Source organism: Ornithodoros turicata, chromosome 5 (assembly GCF_037126465.1).
Source record: "Ornithodoros turicata isolate Travis chromosome 5, ASM3712646v1, whole genome shotgun sequence".
Classification (NCBI taxonomy): Eukaryota; Metazoa; Arthropoda; class Arachnida; order Ixodida; family Argasidae; genus Ornithodoros; species Ornithodoros turicata.
Window position 1 is genome coordinate 73,454,400 of NC_088205.1, and position 23,327 is coordinate 73,477,726.

Genomic DNA, 23,327 nt, shown 5'->3' on the forward strand with positions numbered 1-23,327 from the left:
TATGCACACACAGAAAAAAAAAACAATTTATGAATAACTAGTTTTGCAATGCGTCTTCAAATATTTATTTTTATACGAAACACAACGGTGCCGGCGACGGCTGAAATCAGCATTACGAAATACGATACTTCGCGAGGTTGTTTTCAGAGCCTAATGATGCGTTACTCCGTTGAATTCACCTATTGCCCTCTGTGGTATACAGTATTGTGAACGACATGGTCACTCTTTGCCTGTCTTCCAACTACGGTGCATAACCGTTGCTGTTCAAGGAAAGCGCGTACGCCCGACCGCCCGGTCACAATTCTGTGGGTAAGCTCGGCATGTAAACTGAAGCTGTGCTTGAAGCACCGTTTGCTCTTTACAGTAAGAGCGACGCTGACACTTCATAACGTGCATTCTTCAGGGCTCCTTATGGCATGTGCTTTGATGTGGGGTCCTACGAAGGTGTCAAGAGAGTCACATACGAATGTTGTATAGTCGAAAGCTCCACTATAGGTACCAACATGTTGCTGCTCAAGTTTAAAAACTTAAAGCATTAAAAGGTGCTCCGGTTAATTCTGTGTTGCTGCATTGTCCCATTGTAAATATTTTACTCGTGACATTAAACGAAGAATGGTGCATTAGGACACCACGACACAACTATTGTAGTTTGAGAGGTGATGCGAAGGGTAGCTTTAAATATTTATGTTCTAACGGTCAGTGCAAAATAGGGAACAAACAACGTGGAACGTGCATTCAGTTGTCCAATGTTTCACCTCTGAGTGCTGAAGGTATGTGTTGTTTTCTTTACTTTAACAGAAAGTTAACAGCAAGCAAACCCCAAGATGCAGCGCCGAAGTGCAAATGCTGATTCAGGTAGAAGAAACGTCCACCAACAGCAAGGTCAGTCCGCATCAGGAGTACAAGCAGCGGTGTCACCATCTGCCCACAAAAATACCAACAGGGCAGTAAGTACTGGTTCTTTCCTTTTTTGCATACCAGTGTGCAAACCTCTGTGTGCTTGGAATTGTGTTAATAGTTTCTGAACTTGACCACGTTTTTATGTAGCACGATACCAGCGGCCTTACAAACCGGCTGAAACATCTCGACGAATGCATCGAGCAGGTGAAAAGTCTCATGAAAAACCTGGAGAAATCTGATGATCCTGTAAGAATACTTACATTACTTCAATTGTACGCCATGTCTTTTCCCCATGTCTTCAAAGGCAACACTTAGCAAGTGGACCTTCTTGCCCCCTTACACATAAACGGTGAAACTAGGCAGACTGATAGAGCTGCTTTTGTAAATTTGGTACCAAATTCAGACATCACACAAAATATAAGCAAAATGAGTAAACCTTATTTTACCTTTTTAAATTACAAACAGCGAGCCCAAGAAGAGCTGTCGCGTTTGACGAACCTTCATCAAGATATGATACAGAAATCAGAACATATGAAGTCTCTTCTAGAGCAGGTCAGGAGGATGCCGACGTAGACTTTACGCCTGCGAATTTTGGAATTAGCCTGGATGCCCTGCCTGAAGGACAATTTCCAGTGTGCCTGGTTCTTAACTAACATGTAACAAATGCTGCTTGCTGAAGAGACACTGAAGCATACGAATTTCTATTTCTGCATTTGTAGCCTTTAGACATGCAGTGAAACATTTTAAGCTTTTGCGCATGTCACATTTAAAATGCTACTATAATATCGCATTTCGAGTCAGTCATTTCTCCTCTCCTAAAATTGCTGAGTTTAAATGCTTCGTTTTATTTGTTCCCATGTGTCGGAGCCCATTTCAAACTCATTGTCGGATACATTTCGAAGCTTGAAATCTGGCAACATGGTTTATATTTGCATCTATGCTATCGACTCAGAGCTTAACCATGAGTATGTATCTTTGCATGAATCTAACATGGAGTGTCTGCATCAATGCATGCTTCCAGAATGCTCAACAGCACATGTTGAAGTTGTACCAAATGCTGCACCAACTGAATGCTGAACAAGCAAGCGGTGACATCACGAATGTTTTGGTAGGCAGTGCATGTCGCACGTCTTGTGCATTTTTCGCATGTAACGATCGAGAAAGCTCTTGCTGATCTTTCCGTTGACACGCTTTTTCGACACATTTTTGTTCAACACGTAGTTTAATGCTTTGACGGAAAGAGAGCAACTCCAGGCGCGTGCAGAAGCACCTGAGGACTCCGAAGAGGTGCTCACCACGGATTGTTTTGACGGAGCACCGATGGATCTTCGACAGCTTACGTTTATGCAGGTATTATGTTCTACACAAAGTGATTTTTGTGTCTGTGATATGCGTAATGTCCAATTCTGGAAATGTGCCTCGTCCTAATACTTTTATACTGCCCAGGAAGTTTATACAGTGTCATTCTAAACCTTGCGTCGATCCACAAAATTTTACCGCAGGAAGACAAAGAAAACTTGATGAGGCAGAATGCAATTATGAGGAAGATTTTGGAGTCAAAAGCAAAGGTATTGCTTGATCACTGTTGCTCATCCGACCTCAGTGAAGTTTTATATGGAGATCTTATTTCTCACCATATTTGATGTAGTCACCCTTATTAGTACTCACGTAAGATGGAAGGGCTAAAAATCGCTGAATCAAGATGAATAATGGTTTAAAAACACTCTAAGATTCTGTATTCCGTATCCAACATTTTGGTCTCTCCACTTTAGCTGATGGAGCTGGAAGAACAGCGCGCGGTCGTCTCTACAATGCAGAAGAAGGCGGAAAACAAGCTGGCTGAAGCGCGTGCTTTTCAGGGTACAAAAGTTGCTTCACGTTCAACCGTGCCAAGTGTTGACGATTAACATCCCAAGTGTCACTAACGCTTCCTCGTCTCATTTGGGAACAGAGCATCTTGCAACTTCAAGCCCCGATATGAGGGAATGGGTGTCCCAGATCCAGCAGGCGTCCGCAGCAGGAACCTTACTGCCTCCTCCGTTGGAATCCCGAAGCTCTAGGAAGTCTGGGGCACACAAGTCCCACCATTCGCCTCAAAGTGGTGGAGCATCTGGTGGAGCCAATGAGGATGGCATTGACTGGAAGTTGGATGGACAGAGGTCTGAAGTGGAGCAGCTGCAGTTACGGCTCCAGCAATTGCAAGACTTCAGGCTCCCGCATGGGATGGTGGGTGGACAAATACTTTGTCCATGATGATCGGAAAATGATAGAAAAGTTCAACTCCAGTAGCTTTGTGAGAATTGTAAATTTTGAGTTTGACATGATCAGCAAGAGCACTGAAGCCTACAAATGGGCTAAACAATGTCAGGACGTTTTCAGACTAGTACGTAGAGTTGAAAATTATTGTATTCAATATCGCAAAAACCATAAAATGATGACTAAACGTGCAAATTGAACAGACACATCACACGCTGAAATGTGGGATGTAAAATGTTTGCAGAGCGAAAGAGGCATAATCTGCTACCAAACCCATTCTATTAAAGAAAACGTTTCAGCGACGTAATCTTTCAGCGATGTTGCGCAAACGTTGATGGCACTGTGTTTAGCATACTGGAAGTTTTTCCACCCGAATTTGCATGAATTGAAAGCACACGTTTATTTACCCGATTTCTACCCCCCAAATTTAGAAAAAAATATTTCCCGAAAACTTCAGGCTGTATTTGTGGGTCTCAGCACAACCATCTTGTTTTCCCCTTAGCCATGCAGTAATCAAGAGACCTGGAAGCAATTTTGCGGTGTGTTACTTGAGGGTTTTTTCCTGGCTGTGCCGTCCTTAACAGCACTCAACCACGTGTCACATGCCGGACGATATAGAAGGAGTGAACATCATTAAATAATGTGTCCTAAGATAGCTCAACTTGAGTGACAGCTTTATGTGTATGCGTCCTTTGCTCACTGAATTATGAAACTCTGTCGACTCGTGTCTTTCTGCAGTTGGACCAACTTTCAGTTGATCCAGGAGTTGACAGCAATCTGGGAGCAGACCTTTCGGACTTCAGTCGGGAACGTCAGAAGCTTGAACGAAAGATCAGGGACCTCCAGGAGCAGAAGATGCAAGTTGACAACCTGCTTGCGGAACTTACAGTTCTACAAGCTGTACCACAATCTCCCCGTATGTTTCAAATCTTGCTTTTTCTTTTTATTCTCTTTCTGCGAGTTTTCTAGTTTCTGTAACAATACAATACAAAGTAAAAAGCAATGCCAAAGTCCTATTAACTGTGATTACATTGAGGGAAGGTAAAACGGGTAGGAACACTTCATTACAATTAACATGAACAAGACTTTCGTGCAGAGCTGATTAAGTGCAAGGCTTTGCACGAAAGTCTTGTTCATGTTAATTGTAATAAAGTGTTCCTACCCGTTTTACCTTCCTTTCGTCTCTGTACTTCAGCTGCGCTGGCATTCATTTTCCTTTTTTAATGTTTGTTCAGGAAATGCTTGTGGAGACTTAGTACAATCAGATGCAGTGTCTTCTGGTGAAGGCGCCGTGCGTGGGCTATCCGTCAACAAGAATGCTCTAAAACATACCTCGGATGAGAAAAGGTCTGAATGAGTGGATTTATACCGTAGAGCTTGCTTCAACGTTTGGAATGACACTTACAAATGCTTTTTCCGTCAACCATCTGTTCCAGGAGGCTTCAAGACATGAAGAAGTCTCTGCAGCAACTAAGCCGCTCTGTGCAGAAATTCGACCAAAATGCTTCCTTAGATTCAGCGTTTTCCAGCACAGATGTGTCATCTGTCTCCCAGTATGTGGTGCAAGTCTGGTTGCTTTGGAACCTGACTTTCTGACTGGCACTTAGAATGAGATAGAATAAATGCTTGTTAATAAAAAAAAATAAATTTATAATAAAATGAAATTTGTGCAGGCCAGTGGCCCCGCAACCGCAACAGCTCCCGCTGAAGCCGAAGCGATCAAAGTCTCCGGCGTTGCAGTCGCTTTCTTGCAAAAAGGACAACCTGTGGGGTGACTTCCCTGCACGTCGACATTATGAAGCCGAAGGCAGAGCCAACGAGGATGCGGATGCGGCGCTTGCGCAGCAAGGTGTCGCTTCTGCTGCAGTAATGCCAGCCCCTCTGCAGGCACCCGTGATGGCCAGCAATGGACCCATGCAAGACGGTAGTGAGGCCCTTGCTGAAAAAGTGAGGCAGCTGCAGGCTACCAGGAACCGGTTGCAGTACCTGCAGGATTTAGTGTCTTCACTACAAGATGAAGAAGTTGTGCCAGATCTAATGCCTCAGACTCGAGGGTCCTCTGAAGAACGGAATAGTGACAACGAGCCCACGCACCAGTAAGTGCATAAAACGATAAGATGAGGCTTTGGTCATATGGCCTCACTGGAATCAGCGATCTTACAGGGGAAGAGGAGTGCTGGCGAGGGCAAATACAGACGGGAAGAGGACGAGGCAAGCGCTAACTTTGAACTAGTATATTTGGGAAAACCAAGCCGAGAGCTTAGATTCCTGCGCATGCGCAGAGTGTTTTCAGGCAAGGACGTATCTCAGATAAAACAGAGATAGAACACGCTCATGTTTACAACATGCTATCGAGGTATTTGATATCACTGTCAAACTGCCTGATGATGCCCGGCGCATGCGCAGGGATCTAAGCTCTGTACTACAGGTTTTCCCGACGATTTTAATCCAAGTGCCAGCTAAATTAATCCATGCCCCATAAAGTTTGCATGGCACGTGGATTAATTTAGCTGGCACTTGGATTAAAATCGCCGGGAAAACCTGTAGTTGAAAGTTAGCGATTTTCTCGTCCTCTTCCTGTCTGTATCTGTCCTCGCCCGCGCTCAGGGACTGAAACCGGAATGGAACTGAAAACCACTTGGGGAACCCAAATTTTTTTCAAGAACTGTATCTAGAACATAACCGCAATTCACCGTCGGCAATTAACCGAAACCGTAACCTGAACCAAAAAATGTGACTTCGTTTACCGGTTCATATGAATCGGTTCAAGCGTGAACGCAAACGACTTTGGATGCAATATTTGCATCGCTTTACAACTCTGATTAGTGCTGTATGGTACGTGCTTCCGTTAAAGTAGATCTCGTCATGTGTTTTTCATTCAGAAGTTGTGTAGACAACATACCATCTCATGCTCTTGGACCCATAATCCGATGACATAAGCATCGTATGACATGTATTGCGTACGTCCCTTATGAGTTATGACCTGTATTATTGTGGTCATTTAAGATACCAGGCGTTGCACTTTGTTTGTTTCCACATCTGTTTGCTTAACTGCTAAACGCACACAGTTTTTCTTGCCTTGTAGCTTGTTACAGCATTAGCGAAACGAACGTACATGAGATAGTAGGCAACCAATTATTTTACGGGGAATGTTGCAAACGGCAAAAGTGGGTCGAAGAAAGAGTTCACTTCGACCTGGCAGATGGCACTGCACCCACCCTTTCAGATAACGTGCCTGAATACTATGCACTATGCAGAGGGAGCTAGTATTGAGGCACCCTACTTTGAGGCACAACAGATAAATGTGTTCATTTTTACCCGTCTGCACTTTGTAACTCACTTTGCGGATACATCCCAGAGAAAACTGAAAAAAATACCGGTTCAACTGTTTGGTTACCGGTAACCGCAAATATTAAAACGGCGAATCCCGTCACTGAACCGAACCAATATTCGTTTCGGTTTCAGTCCCTGCCTGCACTCCTCTTCACCTGTGAGAAAAATGAACCAACTAGCCCAACAAAGTGTGCTATTGGGAATCAAAGATGTTTACCATATCCACTAATTCTTATGCCAGGGGTTCTCCAACATTTCTGGACTCAAGGAACCCCCGTACACTGTCTGGCATAGCAAGGCAAATAATACCAGTAATTGGCTTTCTACACAAGTATAAGTCTGCAATATTTATACAGAAGGTGTGGATGATGGCCGACATCTTCTTTGATTGGGTTGGCTGGATTCGTGTTGACAAGGTTTGCAGTTGGGTTCGGTTCAACATCGCTAACTGTGTTGATAGATAGAGTTGTGGCTGAATAAGCGAATGCAAGCGCATATAATAGATTATTTTCCGCCCTGAGATGTTTTGATGCTTGCCTGTAGATCAGTATTTTGGAATATGATGACATGAATATGAACAACATATGAATTGGACAACTGACATTCTTCCCCCATCTTTGCTGTGAAGAGTTGATCCAACGCACGCTTTCCGCATGCCACGAAACACTTCTCGTCAAGATGCATTAATTCATCGAATGCGACTCGATGTAGCTTTTACAGCTCAGTGTCACTGAGCGATGTATTCTTCCTATTGTTGACAAACTATTTTTTATTCAGCGATGTACTTCAAAAGCAGCGAGAGCTTCTGCAGCTGCAAGAACATCAGAGAAGTCAGATGTTGCTACGGCAACAGCTTGCAGCCAGTAATCGTCCGACAACGACCAAAAATCAGTTGAGAGCTGGCACGAGTGACCAAAACTGCGAAGACGGGGGCGCTACTTCCGGGCCAATCGCTGGTCACAGGGACGACAAAGCGCGGCGTTCAAAGAAGGACAACCTGAATACCCTCACAATGCCAAAAAACCTGTACGATTCAAGCAAGCCCAGCAATCGTACACAGGTAATGCACATCGAAACATTAAAAAAAAAAAACAATATTAAGACAGAAAGCAAACTATCTAATGCTTGATGCAGGATCACTCTAACTTGGAGATCACTGGCAACAGGGAGCGAGCAATGCTCGAAGAGCTCCTAAAACAGGAGCACAGAAAACATCTGTTCAGTTATTCACACAATGAAGATATTCGCAGCGTCAGTTCGTGCTCAGCCGGATCGGAGGCTTTTGAAGGTACAGTATTGTTTTCCTCTCGTTTTAAGCAAGTGACACGCGTGTGTACCATGTCTATGCAGATAATGGGGCCTTAACCCGTTAGAACCACGTTTTCGGAAAACTAGTCCTCGATACACTAGTTTCGATACACTAGTCCTTGATAATAGCATCTGGAAAAAAAGAGTGAGGCCAAATGTCCCCAAGGGTCCATCTGTTCTTTCAAAGCGCATACAGAAAGCTTAGTAACGATGGTTATATGTGCAACTCACGACCTACTAGATTATAACGACCATGTCGTAATCGGCGACCCCTATGAGGAGCCTGTCCGCATGATCCACTAGGGGCGCTACTCATCGGCCCACAAGATCTACATCGTGATTGGACGATGGAAATTTGAATTTTGAACGCGCAGAAGCGGACGTACGACTACCGTAGCAGACGACAGCAACAGCTTTTATGAAAACGCATAGAATGATGATGATAATCAACTTTAGAAAGAAGCATCTTCCTTAGGACATGCAGCGCTTGTACAAAAATACTAAGGTAAGCTGAAGTACAAAGTATTGCTAATTTGCAATTGCAATTTCTGCAATAGCAGAAACTGAGGAAGCAATAACCGGGCCGATGAGTAGCGCCACCGCTAGCTAGGAAAGGGGTGCCTATGACACGGCCGTTATAATCTAGTAGGTCCTGCTGCAACTTAACTTTTTTCTTCTGCATAGAGATAACTGAAGGACACGAATGTCAGTGTTATGCGCATAAATATGGCACTTGCACGCTGACCCTTAGGCATCCGAGGCATGCGATGAGTAATCATGTACCAGGTGCAGGTAGTGTGCTGGCTGGTGGAGACACAACCATTGCTGCCACCTGGGGCGGGTCGAGCACCCAGGAAAACCTGGAGGACGATGACGAAGCTCCAGAGAACGGTGCTCAGGAATCTGAAGGTGTGCTGGCGCACAGTCTAGCGAATATTTTCATGGACCGTGAGTTTTTGTATGAATGTTGATTTGTTTGTTTCTGCAGGGAGTCACAGCGATCATGAAACGAATGCTGCTCCGCCCGAAACAGTGGCCCAGTCGACGAGGGATCGCAGCATATCTGAGTCAAATCTATCTTACGGGCGTGCAGATAACACCCGACTTGCTCGTAGTCTGTCGAAGGGTGTGTACTCTGTGATTGATTGATTTGTAAAAGAAAAAAAAATGGAGATGTTAGTCTCGAGCCACTCGGGACTGGCTACTCCAGGACGCGTTATTCAGAAAAGAAAGGGATACTACACAAATCTATACACTTTGAAACGGAATGGAAACGGTATGGGTGAAAACATCACCACAAAACTTGGCAGTGTGTGTGTGTTACACTACGTCAGTACGTCAAACTGATTTGCTTTCGTCTGTAGCATCTTGTTGGCTCCTTCAAAGCGCATGCAAAGGTCCTATCCTGTGTTATAAGTAGAGCCTGAAGTTTTCTGGAAATATTTTTTTTCTAAATTTTGGGGGTAAAAATCGGGTAAATAAACGTATGCTCTAAATTAATGCGAATTCGGGTGGAAAAACTTCCAGTATGTTAAATTCGGGGAGAAATCTGGCTCAGTTACTCAAACGAACTGTACTGGTGTGGTACAGACGGTGATGTAACTGCATTCGCTGCCAAACAAGTTAGTGTGCATTCCTACGGATGTCTCATTGAGGGCGATTTGCCGGGTAAAAATCGGGTTTAACCCAAAAACGTCAGGCTCTCGTTATAAGCGTCGTCTCGGTGATCTCATTATAGGTAGCACCACTGGGCAGGTGCCACAGTGCATCAACTCTGCTACCAGCTGGCCTATTAAGCAGACCACAGCAAGTGCCCAACCTGCTAGTCTTCAAAATGGAATGGTACTGTTAGCATTTGATGTTCTTTATGGTAAAAACGACGAAACGGCAGGGAGCAAATTTGTCTACTTTTCTAGCCGGTGCCATCGTTGATAGGTGGCAGCCCTAACAGGCTGACTAACATTCTTGCACGGAAGTATATCGTAACAACTGGAGCACATGTAAACTTGGGACTATGTGACGTTCCATTAGCTATGATCTGGTCAGTCGTGCCTGTCTGGCATTTATGTTTAACAGGGTGTCTACCAACCTGGAAAACAGGGAATTGTCAGGGAATTCTGATGTGACTGGAAAAGTCAGGGGATTATCAGGGAATTTGGCCAAAAAGCTGCTGAAGTCAGGGAGAATTACAGACAAGTGATGCCGTGATGATGCGCAGCGAATCGCGAGTGCCAACTGGTGGTTGAGTGGTGATGCCGCAGCAACGTTACCGCGAGTAGCAGTTTGCCAATACGACAAGCTCTGAGGCAGAAAAGTAGGGTAGCCTCACTAATACTTAATAAATGGTCAGTTTTATGAGGGATCTGTATCAAAATGTAGGAGCAGGCACCAAATTCCCTTTTGTTTTTGTCAGGGAATTGGCTTGAAATAGTCAGTGAAAACCTGGAAAAGTCAGGGAATTTGAAGGCTGCAATTTGGTAGACACCCTGTTGCAAGTGCTGTGTCAGGTTATTGAATCTACTAGGATTAAGTTCAAGACCATGCAATATGCTTGATTAGACTGTGTAGGCTTAATTAAGATTATGGTGCGTTTGATTATGTTACACCAGGCTTAATCGGATTAGCTGGATTAGGTGTAGACTATTTTAGGACCACTACTGACTTGTTACTGTTGAACATTAACAGCAATTTGATCACACAGCTTTCCTGAACGGGGACTCTCCTTACTGTTTGCAATTACTAGTGAACCATGCAGTTGTGTGCAAAATTATCAATCTGGTAACACTGGAGCCACTTAGGTGTAGATACCTTTAGAAGGTGTGACGAAAGCTAGAAGAATACACGCCACTGTTTGCTCACTAGGGGAGAACTTAGTTTAGTAGATCTATGTGAAGCTACTTCAGGGCATTTCCGAATCTAAGTATGTATAACATGCTTCTTTCTTTCTTTTTTTTGTCTCACAAAGCTCCCAGAAGAGGAAGGTCAGTACTGTGCTGAGAAACTTGGACTTACCATGCCTGCAGCTCCAAGTCTTCCCAACTGGCCACCTTTTCCACAACACCTACAGCAGCAGTTTGAGCATACGAGTGCACTTTGCAATTCAATTCTGCAAGACCAACAGGCACTAACAAGTGCTCTCCTAGCAACGTCGACCGTCAGTCTTCCAGGAGGTTGGTTAGAGTTCAGAAACGTCGTACTCAGGCTGGCTTCTTATCCGTCTTTGCCCAACAAGCCCAAATGGATGTTTTAGCGTTCTTATCCATCACCTGTTCCTCCAGGACCAGTGCAACGCCAGCAAGGATTTGATATTCAGCAGTACTCCATCCAGCAACAGCAACAGTTGCTGCTGAGCATTATCCACTGCTATCACATCCTCAACCTTCAGCAACTGGAGATTAGTCAGCTCCAGCAGAATCTACAACACTTGAGCGTGAGTGCTTCAGCTTTTGCTGATGACCAGTTGTGGAGCGAAAGAGTGAAAACGTTTTTACGTTGCACACAGACGCGCGCGGCAGAAGACTCGCCGATGCGTGGTCCACCGGCGGGTCACTTTCAGTCTCCGGACTCCATGAATCCTTTACTTCTTGCTACGTGGTCCCCAAGTCAAGTCTCGTTCGGTGGAGTGAATATCGCGCAACAGGGGCCCGTTGTCTCACCAAGACAGCAGTCAATGCCAGACCAACGGTGTGTTCAGGGCACTCTCAACAACCAGGTGACTGCGTCTTTAGCAAATTTGCTGCTTGTTGGAGTGTGAATGTGTTTCGGAAAGCTTAAAGGGGCGGAGGCGCATAGAAATCTTAAGGAGAGATGCTAGAAGGAAAGGCGGGGAGGAGGATCGGAGGAGAGCAAAGAACTTCAACGGGGCTCGAGGCGCAATTCCGAAAACTGTTGGCAACGCTTGCTCCGCTGCTTCAGTTGGCTTTGGATTTTGTCACTGTCTGCCCCTATCCAGGCTTGTAGCCAAGGCTGGTTGAGTGTGTCGTGTCTGTTTTTTTTTTCTTTCTTTCAAATTTTAGGGTTTCATAGATTAGAGCTGTGTGTTCCTGCTCAAAAAAACCTTGTTTGCATTACGTTTGGTGTATGCTTACCGGATTGTTTTTTGCATGCGCCTCCGCAACGGTAGCTGATTCAATATGGTGCTACCCTCGCCCATACATCCCAGTTTTGGAGGCTTCCTTCTAGCATACTCCTTAAGATTTCTATGCAGGGATGTGACGTTTAATATGGTTCAAAGCCTTGTTTCTTTCGTCAAGTTGTCCACCAAGAGCCACCATGCAAAATGTTTGCTCTGTGCGGTGTATTGTCGCGGCCCGATCTCTTCGCACGACGACGGCAGCTGCCGTGCCTTTCTTTTCATCTCGGCTCATGCACTTATACCAACACCACCCTGAGACAAAGCCCGATCGCTTCAGCGACGTGACGTCACAATTAAGAGTCCGCCAATCGCAACCGTTCTTTCAGCAGCCGCAGCTATGGAAACGAGCCGTTATCGGTCGCATGGGCAGCCGCTGGTAGTCGAAGAAACCCTGTGTTTCAAAATCGTCTTTGGCAATTCGCTTCGGGAGTTTGCATTGCTGCATTATCAATGACACAGAATGAAATGACGCGTTCTAGGTAGGCAGGCTTTGCCTCATGCTGGGAAGCATCAGGTGAAGCCCACTTTTGGGAGGTGTCTTTCGTATTCGGTGAATACACGTAGTCGAATATCCGGAAACCCGAATATTGGGTATTTGATTCGCGACTCGAATACTGTGAGTGGTTCATACTCGATTTGAATTCGAGAGCTCGAATATACCGCCTCCCCCCCTCCAAAATAAGCGATTCTGTGAAATTCTGTGCGAAACGAAGGATTCCGCGATTAATTCCGAATTCCACGAAATTTTGCGGAATCGCGGAAAACCAAGGGCCTTATCTATGAGACAGTGCTTTTAAGACCTTTCAAGCAAGCCTGCTCTGGGAAACCGTGATTGAACATTTCTGGATGTTGGCAGGTTGTTCCTGGCACAAGGGCCAACAACTTCTGGGACAATTTCCGAAGTTATTCACGACAAAACCTCCTGTCAGGGTCAACACCCGCTGCAGGGCAGATGAAGAGCAACGAGTTGCCTGTAAACTTCCATGTGAGTCACCCTTGCATTGAAAAGTTTTGCATTAAATGTGTTCCGCAAAAATAGAATAATAGAATATTTATTTTAAGTGCGCATTAACTTTTAAAATAAATATTATATTCTATTTTTAAATTTTTCTATAAATTTTTATAAATAATTATTAATTAATATAATTAATAATAATATAATAATAATAAGTATTAATAAATTTTTAAATATTTTTTATTTTTACATTTAATGTAAAACTTTAAACAATACGCAAAAAAAAACTCTAAAATGAATAGGCTTAAAGTAAATACTGGCGCATTCCACGACAGGTGCAACAGCTGGCATCTGGCGGCATTCCTGAAGCAGCGTTTGGACCCATGGAGCCTCGACCACGAGCTCGTGCATCTCGGGGTCCCGGGTATGCAGATGATATCTCAGCAATGGATAGCACCAGGTAAATTGACAAATATTTATTTGTTTTTCATGCCTCGACATTTTGTGCATTTGATGCTATGTTGTGTTTCATAGGCATCCCATGAGGCCTGTTCCCAATGCCAATGTGCAAGAACTGAGGGCAACAAACAAAAAATCGAACACTATAAAGCAAGAATCTGGAAGTAAGGACAATATCCTTGTGAGACTTACAGTAAAACCTCGCTAATTTGTGACCCCAGTTAATTAGGAATTTTGGATAATTTGGACTACCCGTGCAGTCCCTGCAGACGTCGATATTAGTCTACGGCAATAAGCGCTCGTTAGTTCGGCAGCAGTTGTATTTCGTTGTCCTTTCGATATTCGGATAATTTGGACATTTTTGTGGGCCCGTGCGATCTGAATTAACGAGGTTTTACTGTATTTATGTAAGGTGGTTATGTTTGCGCACAATACATAATTTACTAACGTGAAATTATGTCTTGTAGTGTCTGCAAGTGGGTCCGGTTCTCTAGATGACACGCCAGGAAGCAGGTAATTTTGTGGAGCACGCATGATCTCTTAAATTGACAGAGCACAGATGGATGATTGCTAGAATTTAGCAATGCGCACCCAATCTTTGAACAATGTACAGAGCTGCATCATGTCCAGATGGTGTTGCAGGAATTGAAGCCCCCAGTTGAGCTTTCGTTTAGTTGAAACCATTGCGGAAGGACTTGCATGCTACAGCAATCCTCAGCATGGTAGAAAATGCAAGCACATTTTTTTTCAACAGGAGACGTCAGCCCTCCCACTCTGCTTGTGATGCACTCAAGAGTTCAATCCAAGCAGAGTTGTCAAGATTGTTGACCAACAACGAGGACACTGGGAGTCTAGCTGTCCTGCTGCGACAATTGCAGACCATGGACGCAGTGACGTTGCAGATGACGTCTGCGTCCTCTCAAGGGTCTGGTGGAGCACGCCGAAAAGTATGTCCATCATGCTTATGGTTGAGGAACGCGGGATTCTTCCAAATGCAAATACATTTTTGTGATGCAAATGAAACATCAGCAATGCTTCCCTCTTGCCTTTAATAGTCTAACATTTTCGTAAAAACTGCAGGTTCCTTCATTAGTTAAGAGCAATGTTCCAAAAGAAAACAGCCTACCAGGAAGTTGTAGACTCCCGGACCCTACACAAGTTCCTATTCAAAGAGTTGGATCTGAATCATCCCCAGACCTGCATGCAAATGCTGAACTCTATGATCCGCGGCTTCGTACAGAGGTTAGTGTAGTGTCTGGTTCATCACAAAAGGGTTCATGAACGAGGAAAGAAATTTCTTATTCTGTCTCTGTTACAGGATGCGCTGTCAGATTCACTATTGGACAAAAGTCCGTCAAAACTTCAAGACGGAGGCAGTGTTCGTAAGAAGGTGAAAGGTCGATATCCTGCAAGCTGTGCTGCATCGTGGCCAACGTCCACAAGGTCCTCCACAGAGAGAAATGCAAGTCTTTGTCCTTATTGAGCAGTTCAGGCAAATGAGCATGTATGCTGAGATAGACTTGTAGAACCAGATTATTTTCCAGGATCAAACAGAAAACCTGATACCTGAACATGACAAGAATAGCACTGCAGAGGAGGTATTATTTCTCTTATTGTTTGAATGTACGTACAATAAAAACCCAATTGTGAATATGTGTAACTAGGACCTTGTCTTTTCGGGTTTTATGTTGTTTGAAAATTTGGGGGGTAAAAATCTGGTTTCAACCTTAAAATGCAAGGCACTACATTTTTCACCTTCAGCACAAAAATGAGGAATACTTAATCTTGATGTCGTTCCTAAATATTGTAGAAACACATTTTCATTAATTTTTTTGTCAGGCTAGTGCTGAAATGGATCTCTGCATGCTTCGGCTCACGAGCTTCCTGCGTAAAAACACTGGGGAGGAGTGGAACGTCGATACACTGAGTCATCTCGTGGATAGCCTGGGTCTTCTCCGAGAGCACCAGCAATCAGTAATAGGAGCCCTCAGGTCATGTCTGGTGCTGGAGCACAAGCTGGTGTCCGACGTCGAACAGACAATCCTGACAAAAGTTCGGGAGGCCTTTGTGCGTGACGGGTGCCCTCCTCTCGCTGCATGGGGGGACGCTAGGCCAGAAAGAGAGGGGGAAACTGCGGCCCTCGTGCCTGTGAGTAATTAGTCATTAATTAATTCATCTCGTAGTGTCCTAGAAGACTGAAATAGCTTCTGACCTGTTTTCTACACCAGGCTTTGGAACCAACAGCTGTAGCCAAAGTGGAGAATGATGTTCCGGTGCCTCTACACCGTACAAAGAGAGACCTTCAAGCAACTGAATCTTGTGACACAGTAACAGCAGACGTTGGTTCCTTTTATGTAATATGCACGTTATGGACCTGTGCATGTTTAAGGCATGGTTTCGCCAACGTCGATTAATCTTTGAGCCAAGATCAACAGCCCCTTAACTTGAATTTAACGCTTAACTCTACTTCACTAATGGGAGTTATTGTCACCAAAACATTCATCGCATCACCAACTCTAGTTGTCGATCATCACATCACCAGCTGACGTTTGTAAAAAAGAATTCAGTGGGAAGTTTTAGCAACCCTTGATCTCGGTTCCAAGTTAGCCAGCGTTGGTGAAACCGGGCATAAGACAACCAGGTTGAAATAAGGCGTAGGAAAATGCTAGACGTATGCAAATGTTCACTCGAATACTGTTCTGTAAAATGAATATATTGTGAATTAATCTCCAGCTTAACTAAAAGATGTGTGGGGCGTTGTGAGAAATGTTGCTTTGGAGCACCGGTGATAACACAGTCGATCTCATGATTTCTCACAGAACTTCCACCTTTTCCAGCCTGCTGATGTTCCCAGGTCTGCAGGAGCCCACGTTGACCCAGTGGTGCTAAATGAACCTGTTCCTAATCTTCCAGAACAGTATGTGTCTTTCAGTGCATCGTACAGTTCTGCTTTATAATTAGAGCCTGAAGTTTTCGGGAAATACAGTCAAACTCCTTTATAGCGAATACCTTTTTAACGAAAATACCATTACAGCAACATTTTTTTGCGGTCCCGCTGGAGCCTATAGGTCCAATAATAGACATCCTTTTTAACGAAAATACCTTTACTACGAATTTTTTTTGCTGTCCCCTGAGTTTCGTTGTAAAGGAGTTTGACTGTATTTATTTCTACATTAGGGGGGTAAAAATTGGGCAAATAAACGTGTGCTCTAAATTCATGCGAATTCGGGTGAAAAATCTTCCAGTATGCTAAATTCGGGGAGAAATTGGGCTCAGTTACTCAAACTAACTGTACTTGTTTGGTTCAAACGGTGATGTAACTGCATTTGCTGCCAAAACAAGTTAGTTTGCATTCCTACAGACATCTCGATCAGGGCACTTTGCCGGGTAAAAAGCGGGTTTCACCCTAAAGGGACAACCTTCAATTCTGGGAAGAATAGGGTTAAACCCTAAAACTTCAGGCTCTATTTATAATTGTTTAGGCAAGGTCTATTTCAAAAGCATACTAGTTATCTTCTGTAATTATGCCCATCTGGTGAAGCTCACCCTCAGAGACATTGAAGACTGCAGTTGCCCTCTGCAACAATGCACTGGCAGTTTAGCATTTGAAATACACTTCCTTAGGGTCAAGGTATGTAGAAGGATGAACAAAGACAAAGGCACTGCAACTGGCAAACCAAGTTTATTCTCGTAAACAATGCTATTAAATACAGGTTGATCCAGTTGTCATCTTCTCTGATTGGTTATGGCTATCGTTATCCTTCCCTCAAACTTTACTCCCACTGATAAACTTTTTTATCTCTCAGATATATATACAGACGGCATACTCACGCAATTATGACCCATTCTTTTAATCTCGAAAGCTTCTTGATACAAAAGAATCTCAGGTTTCCTGTTTTTGCAAACAATTTCAGTGTTGTCAAATATAGGTTTGCACCCATGGCATTCTTTTAGATGTTCCACTAGGTTTCTGTACTTATTTCGACCCTGTATTAACGCATCTTGTGGCCTGTCCTGTATATTTCTTTCGACATTTTAATGGGATACCATAAACTAGCTAGGGCTCTCGGTTTTCTGCGATTCCGTGAAATTTCGCAGAATTCGGAATTAATCGTGGAATCGTTCGTTTCGCATTTCACGAAAATTTCACGGAATCCCTTATTGTTAGGGGTGTGAGAATATTAGAGTTCTCGAATTGGAATCAAATATCAATCACTCGAAGTGAATCCAGATTCTCTTTGAATCCGGAATCTAAATATTAGGTGTTCGATTCGCGTATCCAATACATACGACGACACGAATGACATCTCTCGAAAGTGGGCTTCACGTGACGCTTCCCTGCATGTGGTGGAGCCTGCTCTACAAAATTGAACCTGCTTTAGGAAGCTTTCCGTGCTGCAGGACAAACACAGACAGATTGTAGTTTAGCTTAAGATAACGTTAGCCCAAGTTTATTGTGGACACTTCGCCTGAAGAAGGGGCAGCATCCCTCACGTGTGCAGTTTAGCGGCGGATTTTGATTTGATGTCTGCGAGGTTGGCTTAAAAAAGTTAAGACTCTTAAGTAATGCCTACAGCTCAGGAACAAAAAAAAAGGGTGTCCTAAAGATGGAACTTCTGCAGGGCATGTAAACTCCTTCCTGTAAAGTTCTATAAACTCTGTAGATGCTGAAAGATATTTCAGCAAGTATACAATGATTGCAGGTGACAGACCTTTGTCTTTGTCAGAGGAGAACGCAAGATATTATGTATATAATGTTGAGCCACAACAGTGCTTTGAATTTGTAAGCTTATATAAAGTATTTTTCGCTCCCACATTATCCAAGAAAATATACCGTTCCCCGTTTCAAGCAGCCGTTGACTGCTCGCCGTGGAAAATCGCTGAATTTACAAGTTGGTGCCGCGGAATTTTGAATTTGCCACAGCAGAAAACCGAGGGCCTTAAAGCTACCCCAACATTGCATTCAGCAATTTGTTTTTATGTTAGACAGTACATAGCCGACATAAGCCCTACACCTTTCTTAAATACCACGTAACCAACCGATCCAAATTTTAACGCGTTTTAACGTGCTGTCAGGGTCATGTGAAGATTTCTTGTTCCGTACACAGCGCTGAGAGCGTTCGTCAGGAAGATGAGCAAGAAGACGAAGAAGACAGGGAAACAGGCCCTGAGACCGAGCCAGAAGATACGCAGGACCTTGCAGAAGCCGACCAGTCACCGGCGGCGGGCCAAGATGCAGCCGACCGGAACCCCGAGGGTGACGTGCAGCAGGACGAAGCGCAGGGAGCAGTCGCAGGGGTAGGCTTAGCACAAAGTGCACTGCAAGAATATCATAGCATTATCTTTTGACAAAGCGGCTTAGGCTGGGGTTTTTCATTTTAGGCTGTCGGAGGACTGAACACTGGGGAAGATGACCCAAGCTTGGACAATGTTCCGACTAAGTTAATGGCATCTGTGAGTTGAATGTTTTTGTTAAAAATCATGAATTACAGGTAAATGCTGTTTAGCCTGAGATATTGGTACTCTAAGAGGACTGGGTGTTGTAGGCTATGCAGTTTTTTAAGCTGGTCGCAGTGGTGTATACCACGATTCCCACTCAATTTTGGAACAAAAATTCCAATTTTGGAACAAAAATTTCAATTTTGGGTCAAAAATTGAGTGGTCTTTCAAGGACCTTTTAAGGCTCAGCCATCATTTTGTCTGGCATGTAAAACACAGTTTATGACCAGGGCTTCAATATCTAACAAAAATATTTATAAGCTACGGGTATCACATGAGAGAATATAGGGGGACTGCACAATACATAGTTATCAGATCACAGATGTGACTGATGACACCCGAGTGTTAAACATCATAGGACAGAAAGGAAAATCGGTTTATATAACTGAGGGTGCTGTTTTCTTTGATCTGACACCTATTGCAAAGAGTGCTAACTCCCTGTGGTTTCATTAGTTTTGTTCTGACTTTGGATAAGCCGAGTTTTCCACTAGCTGCTCTATGATAACAAGAAAAAGATGCAAAATGAAGGGTTTTCCAGATCTTGGAAACAACATTTTCAAATTCCAGGGTATTGAAAGGTTTCAAGGACCGTGGGAAACATGATATGCAAGTTTTATCGTGTATACTACTAGAGGTCCTGCATAAGCTGAAAAGCTTTGATAAACTAAAAACTGATTTCTGTATTGTCGTAGCAGGGATGAGTGTTTTGCACGTTGCTGTTTTCACCCCCTGAGAGTACTGTCTGGTTTGCCAAAGAGCAGGACCATAGTTATGTGCTGCTGGAATTTGGATGCTCTCCCTCAGATGAACTGGGGGACACACTTTCCCTCCTAATTGTGGACTTCGTTCATAGCTATGATGCAGACGACATTGACATTTGTCTGAGTAAATAAAGAGAGAAGATGAGGTAGTGGTAAAAATCTGTCTCCTTGTTCTTACTTGAATTTTTAATTTTTTTTTTATATTCAAGTTTTAATATTTATTTGTTATTTTATTTAATATTATTATTATTATGCTTGGTGCAAGCATTCTGCTTGGGGCTCAGTTTCGTACACCATTATGCTAACAACGTTACAATAGCCGGTGAATTCCCAATACTAGTGAGGACTTCTCCCAATACATGCTGTATCGTATTGTCTGTGTGTGCAGAATTTAACAGAATGGAGCGCGGTACAAAAGCCTCCACAAGTAAAGCTTTGAGTACCATGTTCTATTTCTTGCTTTTGACATTCCTTGCAATGATGAAACAAGCACAGGCTAGAATGTGTTTAACAAGACATGTTTAACAGATAACACTTCCTCGTGGCGACAGGAAACTGTCACTCGAGTTCACTACCAAAGCCATTTTGGTAGCCCATCATTTCTCACAACTCTGATGGTGTTCGCTTTCATGGAAGCCTGAAGAGGTAGTGCATATCAAACGGGTTGTACAGACTTTATAATAGATGGTGCCACATTTTCTGACATCCTTTTTTGTATCTTTTCAGCAACTTGCACAAAGTAAGGGTATGTGCACTTTGCACTGAAGTGATTATTATCCATAGTTTAACTTGGTGTGTACCTCTCAGCAGCCTATTTTTACCTACAGTAAAAAAAAAACAGTTTTGGAGAGGCAGCTATGCATTGTACGGTTTGACGTTAGGAACGCAACCTTATTATGTATCGTGACGTTGTGGGGCGCATTGCTGCTTACCCAGTTTGTGTCCTTGCCATACCTGGTCATATATAGCCCACTATAATCTGGACTAAGAGTACAAAGATTCTTCCATGAAGTTGTTCTCCTGCCGTTGGGTGAGACCAGTGACACTGACGAAAACGAGATCGACAAAGACATGACTAGCAGACTCGCTAGTTCTGTCGGTTAAGCTGCATTCGATGCAGTGCGGTGCTTGAACCTTTCGTTAAGTTTTCCACAATTGCTCCCACTTTCATTTTGAGACTTAGTGTTTATGATGAAAGATGAAAGTCACTTGAAAAGGTTTAGCTGTAGCCACCTTTTCAGTGACTTTCATCCTTCATCGTTAATTTCTTAGGCAATTTGAGGCTGTATGTATTTGTCCCTTCTATGTTGTTCCAGCCTCAGAACATCAGTTCTTTCATGTTTAGTGTTTATGTTGATTTTAAATTTTAATTTTAATGAGATATTTAAATAATTCATATTTTATTGAATTATTTTAAATGATTTTAATAAAACGTCTATAATTTGAAAGCTGGAAACTACCACAGATAAACAGCTCAGCTTGCATTGTGAAGTGAAGGGTTAGTCTCTACTGGGTTAGTGTGTACTGGGTTAGTCTAGCAATCATTACACCTTTTGATTGCATCATAGAAATAGGAAATTGTGTTTATCCCACCCCAGAATTTTCTGACTGATAGCTGTTTGTCTGAAGTTTTATTGGAATGTTTTGCGAGAGTTATGATCCTGTAGAAAATTTGAAAATCAAATTTCTTGTGCCAGCTTCATGTTCAAGCTGCCGCACGTAGGTTGTCCAACACACAGAAGTATGGTGCCTTACTACGCAAGCATGTCAGACTGTTGTAGACAGCATCACCTGTGTGTAGTGATGTAAACGTGTACGTGAATCAAACATATTGAAGAAATGGCAATTATTGAGTGATATGGGCCATTGAAAATGGATGGGGGAGATTGTGCTTGATTTTCAGTGCTTCTTTTTTTTCCCCACAGGACCGTAATGCTTGCAAAAAATCTCAAGAAAAATTCAAACAAATAGCTTTCAGTCTGCAAAGGTTGGGGCGGGATAAGTCTAGTCTTCTATTTTTAGGATGCGGTCAAAATGAGTAATGATTGCCGGACTATACCTCTAGGCCTAGTATGGTGCCACACACGAAGTTTGTACGTGTTGAGGTGATGGTTACGTGCCCTTTCAGGAGGAGTTAGCGCATGCCCATGAAGAGCCGGTTGTCAACGGAGCGCTTGCGGATGATGGGAGCTTTCATGAAGGGCCGCCTCCTCTGCCAAGTGCAGCGCCTCCATCAGGTACGACTCCATCCATCCTCTCTGTTCTGCTTCTCTTCCTTCTGCTGGCTCCCATGATGACTGTAGCTGCCAGAAGGCACTTACGAGGTAATCAGGCTGCACTCGGCACACAGTATAATGGCTCTCTGCTGTGGGAGTCCTGGTATACCAAAAACCTCATCTGAACTGCCCATATAAAAAAAAATATAGATATATACTATATACAGGGCATTTTTTTAATCCTTTACAGATTCTTTATTGAAAAGCTGAGAGCAGCATACATGTCGTTTTTGCAGTTGAGTTATATGGCCAGGCAGATATACTCTCGAAGAGAGCATGCTAATTACTATTGCAGCATGACTAAGTTACCTAAAATTTATTAATTAACTCAATTCATTAATTCATCAACTAAAATATAGAATGACTTTCAACGAGGACTGTCTCCCATTCTCCCATTTTTGCCTGAAAATCCTTAATTACTGAGTAAGTTAATGAATATTAGGTAATTAGTCACCTTATAGTTAGATAAAAGCCCATAATGTGGCACAATTAATCGAGAATACGATTGGAATGGGCATTTCTGTAGTTTTAAAAAATTCTGACCACAGTTAGTGCAGACATATTGTGTATGGAGAAAAGAAGACGCAAAAGAGATGGCAAAAATTGTCTCCATACACTATTTCTCTGCTTTCACAATTTTTACAAAAATCTATTTTCTTAAATTCACTACTTTTCCAAATCATGAGCCTTGTGCAGTGATGCCTTGTGATGTTGATGTCGATGTCCAATGATGGGTTTAGGACCACCATGATGTATAATGTCGAATGAATTTCTAGAAAGGTGCCGACCTATGATCCTGTTGACGACAATTGTAACAGGAAAACGTTAAGCATCGTACATAATCACATAGCTTTAAAGTATACAATATTCTTGCACATTGCATATAAGTGCAGCGTTGATCTTACAAGTACCACAGATTTAGCCTGCGATCAATTACATGATTTCTGTCCCATGCAAACCCTGTATCGTGTATTACCTGTGAGCTGTTATCTCACTCAGGCTGCTCATCTGTGAACGTCTGTCCATTTCTCAGCCCTCTAATTACACCATACACACATAGATCTGTCATCAGGACTACAGCGATGCTTATGCAGCTTTATTTTTTCAGGACGCGAAGGCTAATCCGTCTGTACACATGAAAAGGCTACAAATCACCCTCTTGAGTGCTCCGGATGTGCGGTCAAAGAGAGGAGTTTTACATTTTAAATTTAATGGGTTTGTTGCGTGGTTCTGAAAGACAAACAAAAATAAAATAGTTGTTTGCTTTAACTGTGCCTTTGCTTTTCTTTCTTCTCCCCCACAGATATTGCATGTTACCACCTTGCCGCCGTAAAGAAGTGGCTGTAAATCCAACTGTAAAGAGCAAAATTTTGGTGTTGTGGAGTGATCAGCAAGCGAGACTTGTCTTTTTGCACGGAGGGAAACACTGTGACAGTGCTGTAGTT

At 43.2% G+C, this 23,327-nt stretch overlaps 1 protein-coding gene across 12 annotated transcripts; it reads left to right on the forward strand.

Annotated features, from left to right (window-relative positions):
• Positions 1-106: 106 nt before the first annotated feature.
• Positions 107-23,151, forward strand: LOC135394758 (pericentriolar material 1 protein-like). 12 transcript variants are annotated; one of them, XR_010422963.1, is made up of 37 exons: positions 107-309; positions 799-947; positions 1,048-1,146; positions 1,922-2,008; positions 2,122-2,250; positions 2,403-2,468; positions 2,673-2,760; positions 2,852-3,126; positions 3,895-4,072; positions 4,392-4,503; positions 4,593-4,709; positions 4,830-5,252; positions 5,320-5,367; positions 7,267-7,549; positions 7,624-7,777; positions 8,584-8,706; positions 8,786-8,923; positions 9,536-9,639; positions 10,763-10,967; positions 11,076-11,227; positions 11,300-11,509; positions 12,789-12,917; positions 13,223-13,347; positions 13,422-13,510; positions 13,814-13,859; positions 14,101-14,293; positions 14,427-14,588; positions 14,665-14,808; positions 14,891-14,944; positions 15,186-15,494; positions 15,575-15,700; positions 16,166-16,263; positions 18,455-18,644; positions 18,729-18,800; positions 20,333-20,351; positions 21,735-21,843; positions 22,991-23,151. XR_010422963.1 is itself a non-coding variant. In XM_064625700.1 (36 exons), the coding sequence occupies exons 2-36, from the start codon at positions 825-827 to the stop codon at positions 23,002-23,004; spliced, it is 4,974 nt and encodes a 1,657-aa protein (XP_064481770.1). In that variant the 5' UTR covers positions 107-309; positions 799-824; the 3' UTR covers positions 23,005-23,151. The 12 variants fall into 12 exon arrangements, 11 of the variants coding, with proteins under 11 accessions (XP_064481770.1, XP_064481768.1, XP_064481773.1 ...); XM_064625700.1 differs by lacking the exons at positions 1,922-2,008; positions 20,333-20,351 and adding an exon at positions 1,366-1,452; XM_064625698.1 differs by lacking the exon at positions 20,333-20,351.
• Positions 23,152-23,327: the final 176 nt, after the last annotated feature.

Excerpts from the sequence above, each read along its gene's own strand:
- LOC135394758 (XM_064625700.1), top strand. The coding sequence starts at position 825 with ATGCAGCGCCGAAGTGCAAATGCTGATTCAGGTAGAAGAAACGTCCAC. Across the intron at positions 8,707-8,785 it reads CGGTGCTCAGGAATCTGAAG|GGAGTCACAGCGATCATGAA; the intron begins GTGTGCTGGCGC and ends TTGTTTCTGCAG. Across the intron at positions 18,645-18,728 it reads CGCAGGGAGCAGTCGCAGGG|GCTGTCGGAGGACTGAACAC; the intron begins GTAGGCTTAGCA and ends TTTTCATTTTAG.